The sequence below is a fragment of the Phoca vitulina genome, unplaced genomic scaffold (assembly GCF_004348235.1).
Source record: "Phoca vitulina isolate PV1807 unplaced genomic scaffold, GSC_HSeal_1.0 scaffold12, whole genome shotgun sequence".
Lineage (NCBI taxonomy): Eukaryota > Metazoa > Chordata > Mammalia > Carnivora > Phocidae > Phoca > Phoca vitulina.
In genome coordinates, this window is record NW_022589715.1 from 13,171,344 (window position 1) to 13,189,180 (window position 17,837).

General features: G+C 45.6%; 1 protein-coding gene across 2 annotated transcripts in view; it reads left to right on the forward strand.

Annotated features, from left to right (window-relative positions):
* REEP1 (receptor accessory protein 1) overlaps positions 1–17,837 on the forward strand; it is a 103,337-nt gene that overhangs the window by 37,775 nt on the left and 47,725 nt on the right. For both annotated transcript variants that reach the window (XM_032410517.1, XM_032410516.1), the window contains exon 2: positions 11,374–11,446. In XM_032410517.1, coding sequence (XP_032266408.1) covers positions 11,374–11,446 — 73 coding nt within the window. The remainder of the gene's footprint in view (positions 1–11,373; positions 11,447–17,837) is intronic.

A 17,837-nucleotide genomic window follows, 5' to 3' on the forward strand; every position in this document is an offset into this window, starting at 1 on the left:
AAAGCCCAGTCCTTGCCCTTAGAGAGCTCTTAGTCTAATGGAGGAGGCACTTGGGCCCATCATCACAGGCTTTTCCTTTGATACTTAGTATATACACAGCTTTGCCCTACTGCCTGTCTTGTTCTGATATACCTTGGCACCCCAATCATTTTGTGATCATCCTGAGGATAAAAATCTCCGACCTTCTCGAGGTATTTTATTGTATGGGAAAGAGCAAGGGGTTTGAAGCCAGGTGGACTTTGAATCCAGCTCACCCACTTAGCAGCTCTGTGACCTTGTGTTGGACTCAGAAGTTGGCACAGAATGTACTGAATAGACATCTGTTGAATGAATGAGTGAAACCTCCTTAAGTCTCAGGTCCCTCCTGTGTAAAAAGGGAATAATGGTCGCACTTCACCTGATTGCTGTGGGGATCAGTGCCCGGTACACTGCCTGGTGGGCATCACTAAAGATTTGTTCCCCTCTCCTTCCTTAGAGCCCTATGATATCCTTCCCCAGACAGGCACATGCACATTGTGCAGACCTCCCAAGTGGGCTGGCAGGATGACACCAGCACCTGCTGGGGAGCCAGGAAGGGCACGAGCTGAGCAGACAAGTCCCCAGGAAACCCCCACAGGTACCAACCCCGCAAGTCCAGCTCAAAGAGTCCCTCCCACTAATTCCTGGATCTCATCAGTCCTCCTCTCACCAAATATATTCCTTGTAGGGGGATTCAGATGAAATTCACAGGAGGAGAAAACCATAACCCTTTACCGGGGGACCCCCTGGCTGAATGTCAGGGCTCTGGCTCTCAGACCCAGGGTGGGGGAAGGGGCATGAGCTGGGAGATGAGTGGCCACAGGGTGGTCATTGTGAAGAAATCTGTCGTCTCCTTCAAAACATACTCAGCAACACTCAACACAATGATTGTTATCAATCGGTTATTTGTATAATTACCTGTGTGCTGGCTGCCTTCCCTACCAGAGGACCCAGGGCACATACTGGGTACTCAACAAATATTTAATATCGAACAACAAATATCTTGCGGTTAAGAATTGGCATTTGAAGTTACTATTTCTATAGAAAGAAAGGGAATTAATATTTGTCATTCATCTGTGGTGTCTCTGGCACGTGAAATCTTTACCTACAGTCTCATTTAATCTGCATAGTGGCTATTGAAAATGGGTATTTTGATCTTTACACTCAGGGAAACTGGCTCAGAGTCATTAAGAAATGTGCCCTCAGTCCCGCAGGTGGTCAGTGATGGAACTGGATTCAATCTTAGGTCTGATGCCAAAGCTCAGCCTCTAGATTTCTTAAGAATGGAAATCTCTACAATTTAGACTTAAAAAAAATATTCAGACTGATACTTGAGCAGGATTTGAGTGGGTTGGATTACAGAGTTTAAAGCTTAACAGCATGAATTGAAAATTTGCAGAGTGTTCCATTTTGTGCTTTTCTAAACTGGGTTTGGGAGTAATTCTGTAATCCAATTTAAATTGGGGTTTCTATCACACCGATTACAAACAACTCTAAATAAGCAGTAAACCCCCCTCTTTGTGCTAAGGGAGGCAGTGTGGGCTGGAAAATGTTTGTGGACTTGGAGGCAGGAGGCCTGGGTTTGAATCTTGTTGGATGGGGAGGGCCTTCTGCAGACCCTGGAGCACTTTAAACTTCAGTTTGTCATTGTTTCGTTGTCTTCATGTTCACTGCTTATCCCAGAGAATTGTGGTGTGTGTCAAACAAGCAAATAAGCAAATGAAATGTTTGTGAGGGGCATAACCCCAGGAGGAGTTTTGTACGTGTCATTTGTTCCAGATCTGGACAGGAGTAGGGGTGAGGGGCACCGCGGGAAAGAAAGACTACAGAGAGAGGTCAGCAGAATCACATGTCAGGGAGAGAACGATGTGGCTTATTTTTGTTCTGTGCAGATCAGCTTGAGTTGAAAGAGAGAGCCTTGTTTGTGTGAAAAGTGTATGTACTTGGAACTTGTAGTTATATTGTGTCAATAAATATATAATACAGGGCCAGAGTCAAATTCTCTTAGGCAAGAAAGCAGGCAATGTTCTCTCTCTCTCTCTGGTCCTCATCAGTCCATCCATCCATCCATCCATTCAGGGATCACTGCAGGCTCTGAGCCATGCATTGCAGTCAAGTCAATAAACAGCAAATCACGAACAGTAGAGTCAGAAAGACCTGGATTTGAGTCTGGCCTCCTCCCCTGACTAATGTTAAACTCAGTTATTCAGTTTCACTAAACTCTAGTTTCCTCATCTGCAATACAAGGAAAACAGTAATACTTGTCTCATAAGGTTATACGAAGGTTAAAAGTGATAATGCTTATAATGAAGTTTGCACAGATCTTGGCATATAATGAACATTCAATAAGTAAATGGTAGCTTATACGTCTTAATGTAACTGCCAAGAAGCCAAAATGCATAATGGGGTAGTTCTGCTATTTTCATATTTTCTCCTCTATCCTCTTAGAAGGTCACAGTGGGTAAGCAGAAGCAGAGTCCCAAGGGTTGGGACCCATGGCAACCAAAGCGCAGGTGGTTTTCTGTGCCATGGGAAGCTTAAGCTGTGCACCCAGCCTGAGCAACTCTGCCCAGGTAAGCTTCTGGATAACCACTGTGAGCGAGGATGTTCCCTGCAGTGGCATGGTAAAGATCAGGCTTGCTCAGTTGTATTTGGAACCCAGGCCCATGTTACATCTTTCAGGGCTAGAGTATTAACAGGCCCTGGAGGTGCATTATGGTTTTTGCGAGTCCTTGTTTCATTACATGTGGACCCTCAGCCATGAGGAAGTTGTCTCAGAGCTTGGAGGCTGATGCCCAGGTTGGCTTTATCCACTTTTGGAGACACACACACATACACTTAATGTGTGTGAATTCCTCCAAATGCTTTTTTTTTTTTAATTTTTTTTTTTTTTTTAAAGATTTTCTTTATTTGACAGAGAGATAGAGAGCACAAGTAGGCAGAATGGCAGGCAGAGGGAGAGGGAGAAGCAGGCTCTCCGCTGAGCAGGGAGCCGGATGTGGGGCTCGATCCCAGGACCCCAGGATCATGACCTGAGCCGAAGGCAGCTGCTTAACCAACTGAGCCACCCAGGCGCCCCCAAATGCTTTTTTTTAAAAGGCCATATTTATTGAGATATAATTAGTAAAAGTCACTCTTTCAATGTGATTTTTCTTTTAACTGTGAGTTTGAATTCTAAGTTTTAATAAGTGTATACAGTGTGTAACCACCACGACAATCAAGATGTAGGATAGTTCCATCGTTTCCCCCAAATTCCTTCACTCTCTTTTGTAGTCAGTCCCTCCCACCCTTAGCTCCAACAACCACTGATCTAGTTTGTTTGTCTCCATACATTTTCCTTTTTCAGAATAGCATATAAATGGAATCATATAGCATGTTGACTCCTGAGTTTGGCTTCCTTCACTTAGTGTAATGCATTTGAGACTCCAAGTGCTTTTGATTGCAGCAGGATTAGTGGTTCTGAGCTCAGCATGGAAAATCAATAACATTCCTGTATGCCATTAGTAACCAATAGAAAATCTAATTCAAAAATTCACAGTACCACCAAAAATCCCTGAAGTACTTAGGAATAAATAAAACAAAACATGTCCAAAATCTTTATGGAAAAAATTTATAAATACCATGAAAAGACATTAAAGATGACATAAGTAGATGGAAAAGATGATGTTCATAAAGAGAAAACCTGATAACAGAGATGGTACTTCTTTCTGAGTAAATCTGTAAATTCAGTGCAATTCCAACCAAAATCTGAGTAGTTTTTCATGGAATTTGGCAAGCTATTATGAAATTCATATAGAAAAAAGCTGAGAATAGGCCAGACAATTTTAAGAACATTAAAATTTATTATAAAACTCTGAGCATCAAGACACTGCAGTCTAGGTGCATAGTTAGGTGGTAGACCAGTAGAACAGAATGGAGAGATGAAATAACACCTGAACACGGTGGAAAACTATACATGTGATGGGTAGCACTGAAACCCAATGGGAAAGGATTCAGTAAATGTTACTAGGACAATTGGGATCCATACAGAAATGAATAAAATTGAATCCTGAACTCACAGCATGCATAAAGATAAATCCAGGTAAATTAAAACCTAATAGTGAAGAAGCAAAAGTTAAACACATTTATGGGAAAATATATGTGACCAGGATTTCTTTAACAAGATATAAAAACAAGCTATAACCACGTCAAAAACTAATGATGTATTGTATGGTGACTAACATAATAAAATAAAATAAAATAAAACAATTACCAAAAAAGCTATAAAAGTAAAGATTGATGTATTTGTCCATATAAAATTTAAAACTTATACAGCAGAAGGGGCCACAAACCAAGTTAAAAGAGTTTTTTTTTTAATTGGAGAAAGATGTTTGCAATGCACATGTCCAAGGAAGGATTTATACCCAGAATTCACAAAGAAGTCCTAAAAATCAGTAAGAAAATATAAGCTAATGGGGGATAGAAATAGGTCAATTAAGCAGGCCCAAATGGCCAATAGGTGTAAAAACTGCTCCACCTCGCTTATAATTGAGGAAATACAAATTAAAACAGGCATGAGATGCCATTTCACACGTAACAGATCAGCAAAAATTTTAAATCTCTATCAGTTTGGCAAGAATGGGGAGCACTGGAAGTCTTCTACACTGTAGGAAGGAGTAGAAACTGGCAGAACCTCCTTGGCGAGTGGATTTGCATTGTATGGTGGATGGTGCTGTACCCCATAATTCACATTATGTATCTACCCTAGAGAAGGATGTGCACAGGAGACGTGTATTAGAATGTTCATTACAGCCCTGTTGAAATTGTAAAAAATTGGAAAGTACCTAAATATGCATGAATAGGTGCATATTTATATATGGATAAACAATTTGTGGTACAGTCACATGGTGAAATATCACATAGTGGTTTAAAATGATCTAAAAAGACTTGTATCAACATGGACCAAATTTCAAAAACACAAAGTTAACATATTTCAATGGAATACATGGAGTATGATTCCATTTATATAATGTTTAAGCAGGAATAACTTTTTTTTTCATTTATGCATGGCTTACGTAGTTAATAAAAACATGGTGAGAATGATAAACACCAAATTCAGGATAGTGGTTATTCTGGGGAAGGAGGGAGTGAGATGTATCAGGAAAGAATATATAGAAGACTTCAAATATATGTCATGTCAAAGTTTTTTCATATTAAAAATTATTAGTGTATTTATTTAAATGCCAGTAGGATCTCAAAAACCAAGGAGCATCCTTCTATTAGAGTGGACTGCAAAAATGGTCTTGGGGATTAATTCTCATAGAGAGTAATAAAAATTGATTCATAAGCTTTTAGAAAAAACCTTCAGAGAACAGCAATTAGATATTACATTTTTTTTTTTACTAAGAACAGAAAACACAAAATCAGTATAAAATTTAATAGCCTTTTAATGCTCAAAGGAAACAGTATACCTTCATGACTTTGAAGATCTTTCGTGCAAATTCATTTTTGTTTGGATATGGGACATCACTTTTAAAAAATTATAAAATATAGGGGCGCCTGGGTGGCTCAGTCATTAGGCATCTGCCTTCGGCTCGGGTCATGATCCTGGGGTCCTGGGATCGAGCCCCTCATCGGGCTCTCTGCTCAGTGGGAAGCCTCCTTTTCCCTCTCCCACTCCCCCTGCTTGTGTTCCCTCTCTCGCTGTCTCTCTCTGTCTGTCAAATAAATAAATAAAATCTTTAAAAAAAATTATAAAATATAACATTCACATACAAAAAAGTGCATAGAACATATGTGTACAGTTTAATGTACATTTGTAATTACAAAGCAAAACTCTGTGTGACTACTGCCCAGGTCAAGAAATTCAGCATTCCAGAAGCCCCTGTGTGGTGTACCATTCCTTATATTCAATTTGTTTTATCATAATATGAACAACTGTACAGTAGGCCTGTTATTTTTCTTACATTAAAAAATTAATTTTAGAAAAAAAATGTTCCTAACATTGATCTTTAAATTTTTCAAAACAATCTGGGGGGCACCTGGGTGGCACTGTCGGTTGAGCATCTGACTCATGGTTTCAGCTCGGGTTGTGATCTCAGGGTCATGAGCTAGAGCCCCATGTCAGGCTCCACGCTGAGTGCAGAGTCTGCTTGGGATTCTCTCTCCCTCTCCCTCTGCCCCTCCCACTCGTGCTCGATCTTACTCTCTTTCTAAAATAAATAAGTAAATCTTAAAAAAAATTTTTTTCATCATATTTTGGGATTGGGAAAAGTTAGTCCAATACTAGGATGCCCGAGAAGACTGTGGAAAATACTGCATTTCATTGTTTGCAGAAGTCTTGGCCAAGGTTAGCAACTGCCTGTGTCCCAGCTTGTATTGAGCTGTAGGCCAGCGATTGCCCCCCTGCAGGCTCCGGGAATGGTAAGCACTCCTCCTCGGTGACTATGACTGGCATCGCAGTTACGGTTTACTCATGTGAGCAATACCTTTCTTCTTTTGGCCAGAGCTCCAGGAAGTTGATAAGTAGCTTCAGAGTTGTGTTTTTCCCTGACACTGACCAATGGGGTAGGTATGTGGTCTTTGCCATTTTGGATTGTCTCCTATCTGAGCATCTATTGTCTTGCCTGGGACACTGGGCATTTTTTAAAAAACTCCTGGGAGCAGGGGGTGCCTGGGTGGCTCAGTCAGTTAAGCATCTGCCTTCGGCTCAGGTCATGATCCCAGAGTCCTGGGATCAAGCCCCACGTCGGGCTCCCTGCTCAGTGGGGAGCCTGCTTCTCCCTCTCCCTCCTTGCTCTCCTCCTTGCTCTAGCTCTCTCTCCCTCTCTCAAATAGATAAATGAAATTAAAATAAAATAAAAACTCTTGAGAACAGATTGTCCTTGATGATTGAGTGAAGAATCCATGGCCAAGGACTGGGAAATAGCTCACTAGACCAGGGTTTTTCCACTCTGCACTTTTGAGGCTGGATAATTCTTTGTTGGGGAAGGGGGTGTCCTGTGCACTGTAGGGATGCTTAGCAGCATCCCTGGCTTCCACCCACCACATGCCAATGGCACTCTCTCAGCGTGGCAATCAAAGTATTTCCAGACGTCACCCAGATGTCTGGGGAGATGAAATCATCCTGGCTGGGAACCCTTGCCTTAGAAGATGAGACTCATGGTCCCTTGTCAATACTACAGCTGTGGAAGTGGTGGGGGAGGCAACCCCTGGATGAAGGCCCCTAACTTGGAGCAAGAGAAAGAATGAAGGGCAAAGATAGGAGAAATGTGTCAGGCAGGTAAATGGAGCCAGTAAGTTAGGAGCGGGGGCTCCAGGGTAGCAGTACATGACAGTGGCGAGAAGGGGGGCGCGGTGCAGGGCTCTGAGGCTGGGGGATGCGGTGTGAGGTTCTGTCCAGTAATAACTGGGAGGAGTATGTTAGCCAGAGCCTGGTCTCCTCTCCAGAGGGAGGCACCCCAGACTTCCACTGTCTCTCTGCTGGGGCCAGCCTTGAGCGCTTCAGGACTCGAGATCCTCTTAAGTATTTTACTGCTTTCCTCCTGACCTTGTGGGGAGAGATATGTGAATCTATCAAGTGGGTTAAGCTCCTTGGAGAGAGATTGCAATTCTTTGATCTTTATTCACTCAACAGACATTTAGCAGGCACCCACTTGGGCAGGGGCTGTGCCAGGCACTAGGGACCCCAGCAGTCAGACCAGAACTGCATGGTCTGGCTGGGGAGACGACTCAGCCAGCACAGGCCACCCTGGGAGGAGAAAGAAGGCAGGCCCTGTTGTCAGGCTGCCCAGGTCCACATCCCACCTGTGCTCCTGGCTGTTCCATCTCCTTTGGCCTCAGTGTCCCAGTCTGTAAGATGGAGTAGTGAGACGTCTTCTCCCAGATGGGTATGGAGAGGCTGGTACAGCAGCGCCTGGCATTAGTGAGCACTCAGTGATCCTACTGTCCTTATTGTTAATGATTCATCATCGAAACTACTACGTAAAGGCTATAGTAGAGTGCCCAGAAAATTCTGAGGGACAAGTGATCAGAGATTCACAGAAGTGGCTTTTCTGAGCTGGGTCTTTTTTTTTTTTTTAAGATTTTATTTATTTATTTGACAGAGAGGCACAGCGAGAGAGGGAACACAAGCAGGGGGAGTGGGAGAGGGAGTAGCAGGCTTCCTGCCCAGCAGGGAGCCCGATGTGGGGCTCGATCCCAGGACCCTGAGATCATGACCTGAGCCGAAGGCAGATGCTTAACAACTGAGCCACCCAGGCGCCCCGTCTGAGCTGGGTCTTAAAGGATTAGTGGGACTTTATCAGGAAAAAGTTGTGGCGTTGTAGAAAAATCACGCACTAAGATGCAGGCAGGAAGTCACAGATTGTGAGCAAGGGAGCATGGCTTATAGGGGACAGCTACTGGCTGTGAGATCCGGAGCCTTGGGCAGGGGTGGGGCCGTCAGGCTGGGAAGGAAGGTGGGTGGGGTCGCTGGAGAAGGGACTTGGTCTGAGTGGACGTAAGTGCCCAAACCCTTCGGCTTGGATGTGCTTCATTTGTTACTTCTTTTTGTTATTTCTTTTCTCCAGAACAGATTTGGAAGAACTTGCCATTTTAATCCCATTATCCTTTCCCTGAAGTGCTAAGTGTGCTCCCTTACCGGGAGGCATCATTAAGCCTTTAGAAACCGAAAAGCAAGTCCGTCTTGCTGTCCCCGTGCTGTCAAATACGGGGCGGGTGGCATGCAGGGGGACACTGGCAACCACGTCACATCAGGAGCCCGGCAGACGGAGCACGCCGTCTCTTGTCTGGGCGCCCTTGAGCCTTTCTGGATGGTGTTGGCGTGCTGTTCTACTCACTGGAGTACACAGAGGAGCAAATCAACCAGCCAGCCTCGGGTCAGGATGCATTTTCCACCTCTCTCTTTTCGGAAGCTCCCACGCTGCCTCAGGGCAGGGGCTGGAAACCATCCTGGCAGACGTGGCTAATAACCGGGGCATCTGTGCCAAAGGAGCGGCGTGTTTATTTCTCCGGAACCTGTGGCACCGTGCCCGAGGCTTTGCTGAATCAGCCTGGTGCCCTCTGGCATCCCCCTGCATGCTGAAACCTCAGTCCCAAGGTCACAAGTGTCCCCTGGATGGCTCTGGCTTTTGCTTCACCACTCTCTGAAACTTCACACAGTGGATATGTACCTATTGAACTCTTGCCAGGCCCACGGGGGTGATTATGAATGAGAAAGATACCATCCTCGGCTTTGGGAGACACATAGTCTCATGTGAGAGACAGACATTGACTAGACCATTGCAGGGGGTGTGGATCAGGGCTAAGAAAGGGGAACGTCCAGAGTCACGGCGAGAGGAAGATAGTCTGGGGCGTGGGGTGTGACAAGGTCAGGAAAGGCCTCCTAAGAAAGTAAGACTCCCTGAGATCTGAGAATGCTTGGCGCTGGGGCAGGGTGGAGTGGTTGGAGGGCCCTCCCTCACCAAGCTGGCTCATGACTGAAGCCAGTAGACTCCTCCACGAGGCGTCCCCCTCTGCCCAGTACCTTTGAGACTGTTGCCTTCTTTCTCTTTCTTAAATTCCTTTCCTCCCTCCCCCAGGCTTACTCTCTTCCCCGTCCTTTCAGACTACTCTTTTGTCCCCTTTGCTGGCTTCTCTTGCGCCCCACACATAAACTCTGGCCTTCCCAGAGGATGGCCTTGTGCTCCAAAGCAGTAGACGGTGGTGAGAAGCCAGGCGTGGAGGAGGCCAGCCTGGCTGGGTCCTAGCCCCCTGCTTTACTCCTTATGGTGCCACCACCTCAGACAAGCAAGTGACTAACGGCTCCATGTGGTGGTATCCTGTCTATGAAGACGGTTCCTTTTACCAGGCCAGTCTGAGGACTGAGGTGATGCCTATAAAGCACGTAGTGCAAGGCCCGTGTGAGTCAAGGTTGTAAAACCCTTTCTCTTTCAACATCAGAAACTGACTCAGTTCCATTCACTTTCTGTTTTTCCCTGGAAACCTGATGAATATGGAAGGTCAAGGTGTCACCTGGCCACAGAGCTAATAGGAAAGCTGACCCCTGCGTGGTACATTGAATCTGGCCTGGGAGTTCTCTGTATGACCTCTAAATAACCTGATGAGGAAGCCATGGGTTTGGGCTTCCGGAATGTGGTGTCTCCTTGCAGGGACCCTAGAAGCTCCATCTGTGGGGCTGTTACAGGAGATGTTGGCTCCTGTTGGGGCCTGGGACCAGGGTGGCTCTGTTCCCAGTCGGCTTACACCTGGGAGGTGACCTCGTCTCTCAGATGAATGGATTAAATTTTTTTAAAAATCCATGCAGCTCTAACATTCTGTCAGTTCATTCACTTAAATATATCCATTGAGAGCCTTCTATTTCATAGGCACTGAGAACACATTGTTGAACAAAACAGATTCATTCCATGCTCTGAAGGCACTGATAGTTCAGTTGGGAGATGTTGTCAATCAGAGCATGACAGCTAGTAGTAAAAGAGCATTTTGATAACGTGTACATTGTGTCGTAGGAGATTTGACCTAGTCGGGGCGGTCAGGAAAGTCTTCCATGAAGAAGTCATGATGGAGCTGGGATCTGATGGATGAACCGGCATTAACCGGCAAAGAAGGGAAAGGGAAGATTCCAGAAAGCGAGAACAGCAGAGGCAAAGGCTTTGAGAAGGGATGGGGCAAAGGGGGAGAGAATGAGGGCCGGGAGAGGTCTGGGGCACGGCTGAGAGTCAAACTATTTAATGACCTCATGCCGCAGTAGGCACGGTCACTGAGAGCTGATACCTAGACAGTCACGCTGCTGTTGTTATATTTCCTTCTTCTTCTTAAGAGCACTGAGAAGCGGGTTAATGTGGGGTGGGGATGTGTGTCTTGGGAAGATTGCATTTACAATTTGAAAAGCTGATTCTGGCCGCAGGATGCTGGAATCAAGTGTGAGGGGAGTGAAATTTGAAGGAACTTTAAGTGGAAAGGGTTTTTTTGGAGAAGGAAGCCCAAGGTGTGGGCGGGCTTTACAGAGCATCAGTGGGGATTAGCAGCAGGAGAGGAGAGTTTGACCTTTAATTTCAGAGGTCACGGTGGTTCGGCTTGGCTTCCCACCCCCACTCTCACCCGCATTTTTGACTTCCATGACCCCGAATCACTCTCTTACGTTGCCAGATCACAGGCTGAAGGAAGGTGGGTGTGCAGCCGTAGCAGGAGACAGAGGTTCCGAAGCACGGCCCAGCCACGAGAAGAAACCGTCAGGGCATTCGTAAAGCTACATCAAGCCACACGGCAGCATCTTCTGTAGCTTGGAGAACTGCTTGTGGCACTGAAGACAGACATTTTCCATCAAATAGGATGAATGAAAATCACATTTCTCTTTTCTCTCTCTTTTCCCTCCAGGCTTATATTTGGCACCCTTTACCCTGCGTATTATTCCTACAAGGCTGTGAAATCGAAGGACATTAAAGAATATGTAAGTAGCACTGATTGGTGGGGTCCCGATGGTTGTGGAGAAGCTGGGTGTGAAGTAGTGGGAGAAGGAGGATGCCCTGTGTGGTACGGGCACTGGGAGCAGGGCAAAGGAACCCCTCCTGTACTCTTCTTCTCATGAGGCTTGCCTTGAGGCTTGCCTTGCGTGGTCCAGGAGTCCTCCCCACGTCTGGACCCCTGTAGAACCAGAGAATGGAAGGGAGGTATGGCAAGAGGAAATGGAATCAGGGATCAGAGTCCACCCAGGCTGCCACATACCACTGTGTGGCCTCGGACAAATGACTTTACCTCTCTGAGCCTCAGTTTCCTTGTCTGGAAAACACTGTGTAGACCACCGTTACTGGGAGATAGTCCGCCATGGGGGACAGGAGCTGAGGTCCTCCTGCCTCTGTGATTCTGGCAGTGATCCCTATTCCAGTTGTGTGATTTGAGTACCCCACGATTTAAACTCTGTTGCTTTATAAGCTTTTTGAGAACAGGGGCTGGTCATCATCTTTCTTCTGGTTCCCCAGCACCTAGCAGAGGGCTGAGCATGTGGGAAGGGAAGCCAGAGTACTTATGGGTTGGAGGATCGTATTATTGCTGGTTGGCACCATCACAGCCCTACATGTGCTGGGCACCTCTAGGCAGGAGAATCATCAGGCCACCCCTGATTGGCAAGCACCTACATGGGGTGGCTGATGAGGAAAGGGTGCCCCATCTCATGTAGCACAGAAACGCAGGTCAGACTACAGAGGACGTGGATTTGGGCATCAGGAGTCTGAAGTCAAGTGCTGGCTCTGACATTTGATGGATGCAATGCTGGACAAGAAGCTTAACTTCAAGAGCCTTGGTTTCCTGATCGGAGGGGTGGATATCAGCAATCCTGGCCCCTAGCGTTGTGAGGGACAAAGGGTCTTTGCTTTTCTTCCTTTACTCGGAAGTCACTTTGGAAGTTTGCCACAGGTAAAGAAATAAAGTGTATTTGAAAGTCACTTTCTTTCTCAGATTTTCCAGGATGTCTTTATGATGAAAATCAGCCACCTCCAGGTCAGCTGCAACCGGAACTCACCCCTCACCCCCATCCACATTTCCTCAGTTTCCCTGAGCTGCTTGTCTGGGCTTGCATCTGCTAAGCAGGGGATCCAGACAGGGGTGGGTTCTCTGGAGACTGGATCCCTGGTATATTCGAGTGAGTCACAGAGTGTGAACTCTAAATAGCTGTTAAGTTGCAAGCACAGAACCTCATGATTCTCAATTGGCTTGGCACAGGGATAAAGCATGAGGCGGCCTCTCCCAAAGTCTCTCTCCTGACCCCTTCCAGCCAAGGGTGCAGGGAAGCTGTGCCACGTAAGGAGGCATAATCAGGGTCACCATGGTTCAGGGTCTGATCCTCCGCTTTGCAGGGGCAGAAACTCAATTCTGTCAGCTCATCTGGGAGAGATCAGACCCTGGTAAATTGTTTTGCTCTGACCAAACTCACAGGGGCCTGGTTTATGACTAAAATGGCAATTCATTAATTTAGAGTGAAAAATATAACTGACAAGCAGAGCAGCTGTTTGTGTTGGCTAGTGAGCACGAGTTTTTCCCAGTAGGGCAAGCTTGAGAGTTAAGATTAGAAGGTTTCTTGGTAAAAATTGAATTGAAAGAAAGGACCTGAGTAGTATGAGAAGAGATTTGCCTGCTTTTCCTGCACTTGCTCACACGCACGCACACTGTCACTCACTCTCTCACACATGCTCTCACACGTGCTCTTGCACACACCCTCACGCTTGCACACACATGCTCTCCAACACTTTCTCACACTCGCATGTGCTCCTCACACGTTTTCTCACTCACACACCCATAACTCGCTTGCATGCTCTCTCATACACTCACACTCACATATTCTCTCACACATGTTCTCTTACACACACTTCTCACACTCACATGCTCTCTCACTCCCACACACACTCACATGCTCTCTCACTCACATTCACATACTCTCACACATGTTCTCCCACTCACAAACCCCACACACTTCTCACACCCACATGCTCTCTCACTCACTCTCACATAGTCTCACACACACACTCTCTCACACATTCTCTCACACTCACATGCTCTCACACACACTCACACACTCTCATGCTCACACACTCTCTCACTCACCATTACACTGACCTCTTTCCCTCATTTTGACCAATAAACCCATTTGTCCAAGACAGAAACCTGGAATTGCCTTCAACTTCTGCCTCCCCCTCACCACCCAACCCCATACACACACCCAGTTGCTGACTGTGTCCGTCTCTATCCCCCTAATAGTACTTCAAACCAGGTCTCTCCTCCAGTGCTGCCACTCTCTTAAATGTGGTTCTTACCACGTTTTCCCTGGAATGCTACAGTAGCCTACTGTATTTGTTTTTTATTGCCACTGTAACAAATTACCATGAACTCAGTGCCTTAAAACAACACAAAGATATTATCTCCCAGTTCTAGAGGTCACAAGTCTAATGGGTCTCACTGGGCTAAAATCAGGCCGGGACACATTCCTTCTGGAGACTCTAGGGGAGAATCCATTTCCTTGTCTTTTCCGGTTCCTAGAGGCCATCTGCGTTCCTTGGCTCCTGCCCCTTCCTCCATCTTCAGAGCCAACGGGTAGCATCTCTGACCATTCTTCCATAGTCACATTTCACTTAGATGACAGCCTCTTGGTGACAGCCAAGTTCACATCACAGGAAAGCTCTGGTGAGGAAGGTGCTGCCAATGTCACCACCAGGGACACTGGCTGCCAGATGTCTGTGCCTTTGGAACAGTCCCTGCAGATTCAAAATCCTAAATACGAGCATTTGACTTTTCTAAGCCTATATAACGGGCCTTGTCTCCCACGAAGATCCTCATGCTGGGAGACTCTCCCCAAATTAGAAGGTATTCGATGTTGGTAGTAAAAACAAATAAATATAGATATAGATATATCTCTACTACAGTTACTTCTGTGGCTGCTCAACACCCACATTCACTCCTTAGCCCATATTTTGGCTTTAAAAAAACTTTCCAACGAGAATTCTATATGATTTATGTACTTGGCAAATCCAATTTTTTTCAGCTGAGTCCAGCACCAATCCAGTATCTCTGGCAAAGTCCTCTCCTCCTCTGGCTCTGATCTTACTATTCAGCACTCTAAAAATTAAATTGTCAAGTGAACCATCACTGACATACCCCATATACTATATTAGGGAGAGAAAGAGAATACGTAAAAATAAAACTAGTTAAAATATTTAAATCTATACAGAATACAGAAAGGAAGAAAATATGGATAGAAGCTATAGTCCTTAGTCATGCAAGTAGTCATGAGTTCATAGCTGGTATTCATGTCTTTTGTTAAAAGATAATTTTTTTTAAAAGGGTAAAATCATGACTCTTATACAAAAATAAAGTTGACACATGTTGAAAGTTTTACTTAACTCATTAATTAATAAGGGAACCAGTAAGGTGTTAAAAAAAAAAATTCAAAGGAGACTCCAAAGAACAGATGTATCTGAGAAATCAGGAATGATTAAATATATTTATTAATAGATATTCAGCTGATTTTGGAGGAGGGTGGGGAGATCCATTGGACAAAATTTATTTGCACTTCTATGGACAAAATCATTTGCATTGCAGTCAGTTTTCTATAACTTACAAAGTTGTAAAATATCTCAAAGATTTTGAAAAACAAGACACCTGTAGAATCAAGATAATTCAGAAGGATGCTCTGGGCAGCACCTAGCATTTTACAGAACATCCATTCCAGACTCTTTCATAATTTTTCCTACTACTTCCCTCTTCTACCATCTAATTCAAGTTCCTCTTGTCTTCAGTTAGAGCTTTAGTGAGTGGGGTTCCCTATCCAGGGGTGTGGCCTAAATCTTCATTTGTGGGCAATCTGAGACCTTAGTAGTCTTGCCTCTGTAAGGTTGTAGTGATGATCCATTGACTTCTACCTCCGAACAAGGCGGTACTCACTCACGCAAGTGATCACACTCAGATCCCCCCCTGAGGATTCTTAACTCCCATCCACCCTCCTTCCTGCCACATTGTGTAGCAGCCACCCTGGTTCCCCTTGATAATCAGGATCAGTCCTTTACTATCTGTTTCCTAGAGGCATTGTGGTCCTGAAATGGTCAGGTAGGAGTGTAGTTTCTGCTTTCATGTCATTGGAATATTTTGTATCCCTGGTGAAAGCACCCATCCCTCAGGTACTAGAAGTATTAAAAAGCAGAATGCAGAGATTTGAAGATAAAAAACAAACATGTTGTGAATCAGACCAGTGATTCTCAAGCTTCAATGTGCATGTAGAATGAATAGAGGATTTTATTAAAATGCAGATGCTGATCCATTATGTCTGGGGTGCGTCCTGAGGTTCTACATCTCTAAGAAGCTCCTAGATGATTCCATCTCTAAAAAGCTCCTAGATGATTCCAACAGTGCTGACCCATGAACCACAATTTGAGTTGCAAGAAGCTGGTAATAGGCTTACCCATAAGAAACACCGCTCTCATTTCCTTGGCCCCTGAACCTTTAGATTCTGGCTAAGCTGCAGAAGCATGTGTTAGTTACTGGTTCATGGAAGAAACTGCATCCTCCAGGGCAGTGCATCAATCACACAGAATGCTGACTCCCCCCTGGTTCTCTTTCTGAACTCTCCTCAAGCTGTTGCAACACCCTTTAAAGCTGACTGCCTCAAGGTAGTGGGGGGTGGGGTGCACAGTAAGATCAGAGACTCCCCAAAGTGTCAGCCTATTGTCTTGGATTTCTTTTCCTATTAAAGAAGGTCCTTTGTTAGAAGGAGTGTTGGGTGGCATGCATCAAAATGAAAAGGACACTGAGTCTACAACTTATTCTACAGCTGCCAGAAACATGGCAGCAGGAAAAGCAAGTCCACATGCAGAATAAGTGAATATTCCAGAAAAGATTCTGCTGCCTTTTCTGTGAGGGAAGGGGCCTGGTACGATGAGCCTGATCCCAGGAGTTTGGCTGGGGCCATGAGATATGGTACCATCATAGAGATGCTTGTGCCACTGCTGGTAACTTGGTCTCTGAGTGGTGGTTTGGGCAGGTAAGCCTTGGTGAGAGGGATTCCACATTGCCAAGCCCACCTGCTACCTCTTTCCCTTCCACATGGCCACTGGTACATGAACACATTGAACATGCACTATCATCCTGGGGTAAGTGTCTAGCTGACATCCACAGGGCTGGGCATCTCATCTACTTGATTACAAAAGCCTCCTCTGCCATGGGGACCTTTTGGTGGGCAGAAGCAGAAGCCACCAGTATCTAAATTCCACGGGCCTATTCACATCATTCCCAAACCACTTCAATGCCAGTCTCTCCGTCTTGTCCCTTCCAAGTACCTCACCATCTAGCCAGTCCCTACCTGGTGTTTTAAAATGTCCCTGGGTTTTGTTTTAATCAGGTATGGTAAGGTATGCAGACACAGCAATGACTGTCATGAAGGAAGAAGTTCTTACGGTTTTCCCAGAAGTAGGAGACACAGCATGCCATGGAGGGCCACATGGGGGAACACCCGGGTCTGTCAGGAGTCAAAGGGAGCCACACTCTTTATTGTGGTGTCTGTAGGAAAGTCAAGGCTAGGCAGTGTAAGCAGGTTTACGATTGGCTACTTTGAATAATTTCAGCGGGCTCTGGGGTAATTAGGGCTGGGGAATATTGGCTCAACCTGTGAAAGCCCCATGAAAGAGATCATTTAAGAGTATGGGTTCTGGACTGATCGGTTTGCCTATGAAAGGTGTGCTCCAGGGCACGTCCTTTGCTATCTCTAAGACTTGGTTAGTCCTGGGAGGGGCAGTCTCTCCCCAGCCCGTGAAGCCACAGATGCTAGAGCATCAAGAATACAGAAAATAAGAAAATACAGTTAAGATACCTGGTGACAGTGTAAAGGCATTACCTCAAGACGTTTCTTCTAGACTAAGTGCACTGTTCAAAGTTCTGCCTGCAGGGGACTGTCGCTTTTGCTACTCTCTCTACCCCTGACTGTACAGCGGTCCACAGTGAGCTCATCCCAGCAGATGGTGCAGAGTCATCTGTAAACCAGGCTCATATTTTTTCTTTCTCAGTCATAGGCAAAGTTAATTCTCTGTGAGGCTGAAGCATGGCTCAGATGCAAAAGAGTGTGAAAGACTTAAGAAATATTAGTGTGGCTGGAGAGATTAGGAGAGATAGGAGAGGGTCCAAAAGGGAGGTGAGGCTAAGGAGGTGACTACACCTACACCTACCTACGACCTCCCCAGTCCATGGACAAGACCTTTTGCAGGCTGCTAGGAGCCCTGGGGGCAGAGTCTGATGAGCTGTGGGATCTCAGCCTGCCTCTGGGGTTCATGAAAAGTCTCCAGGCTCTGCCTCCCACCCTCTTGCTG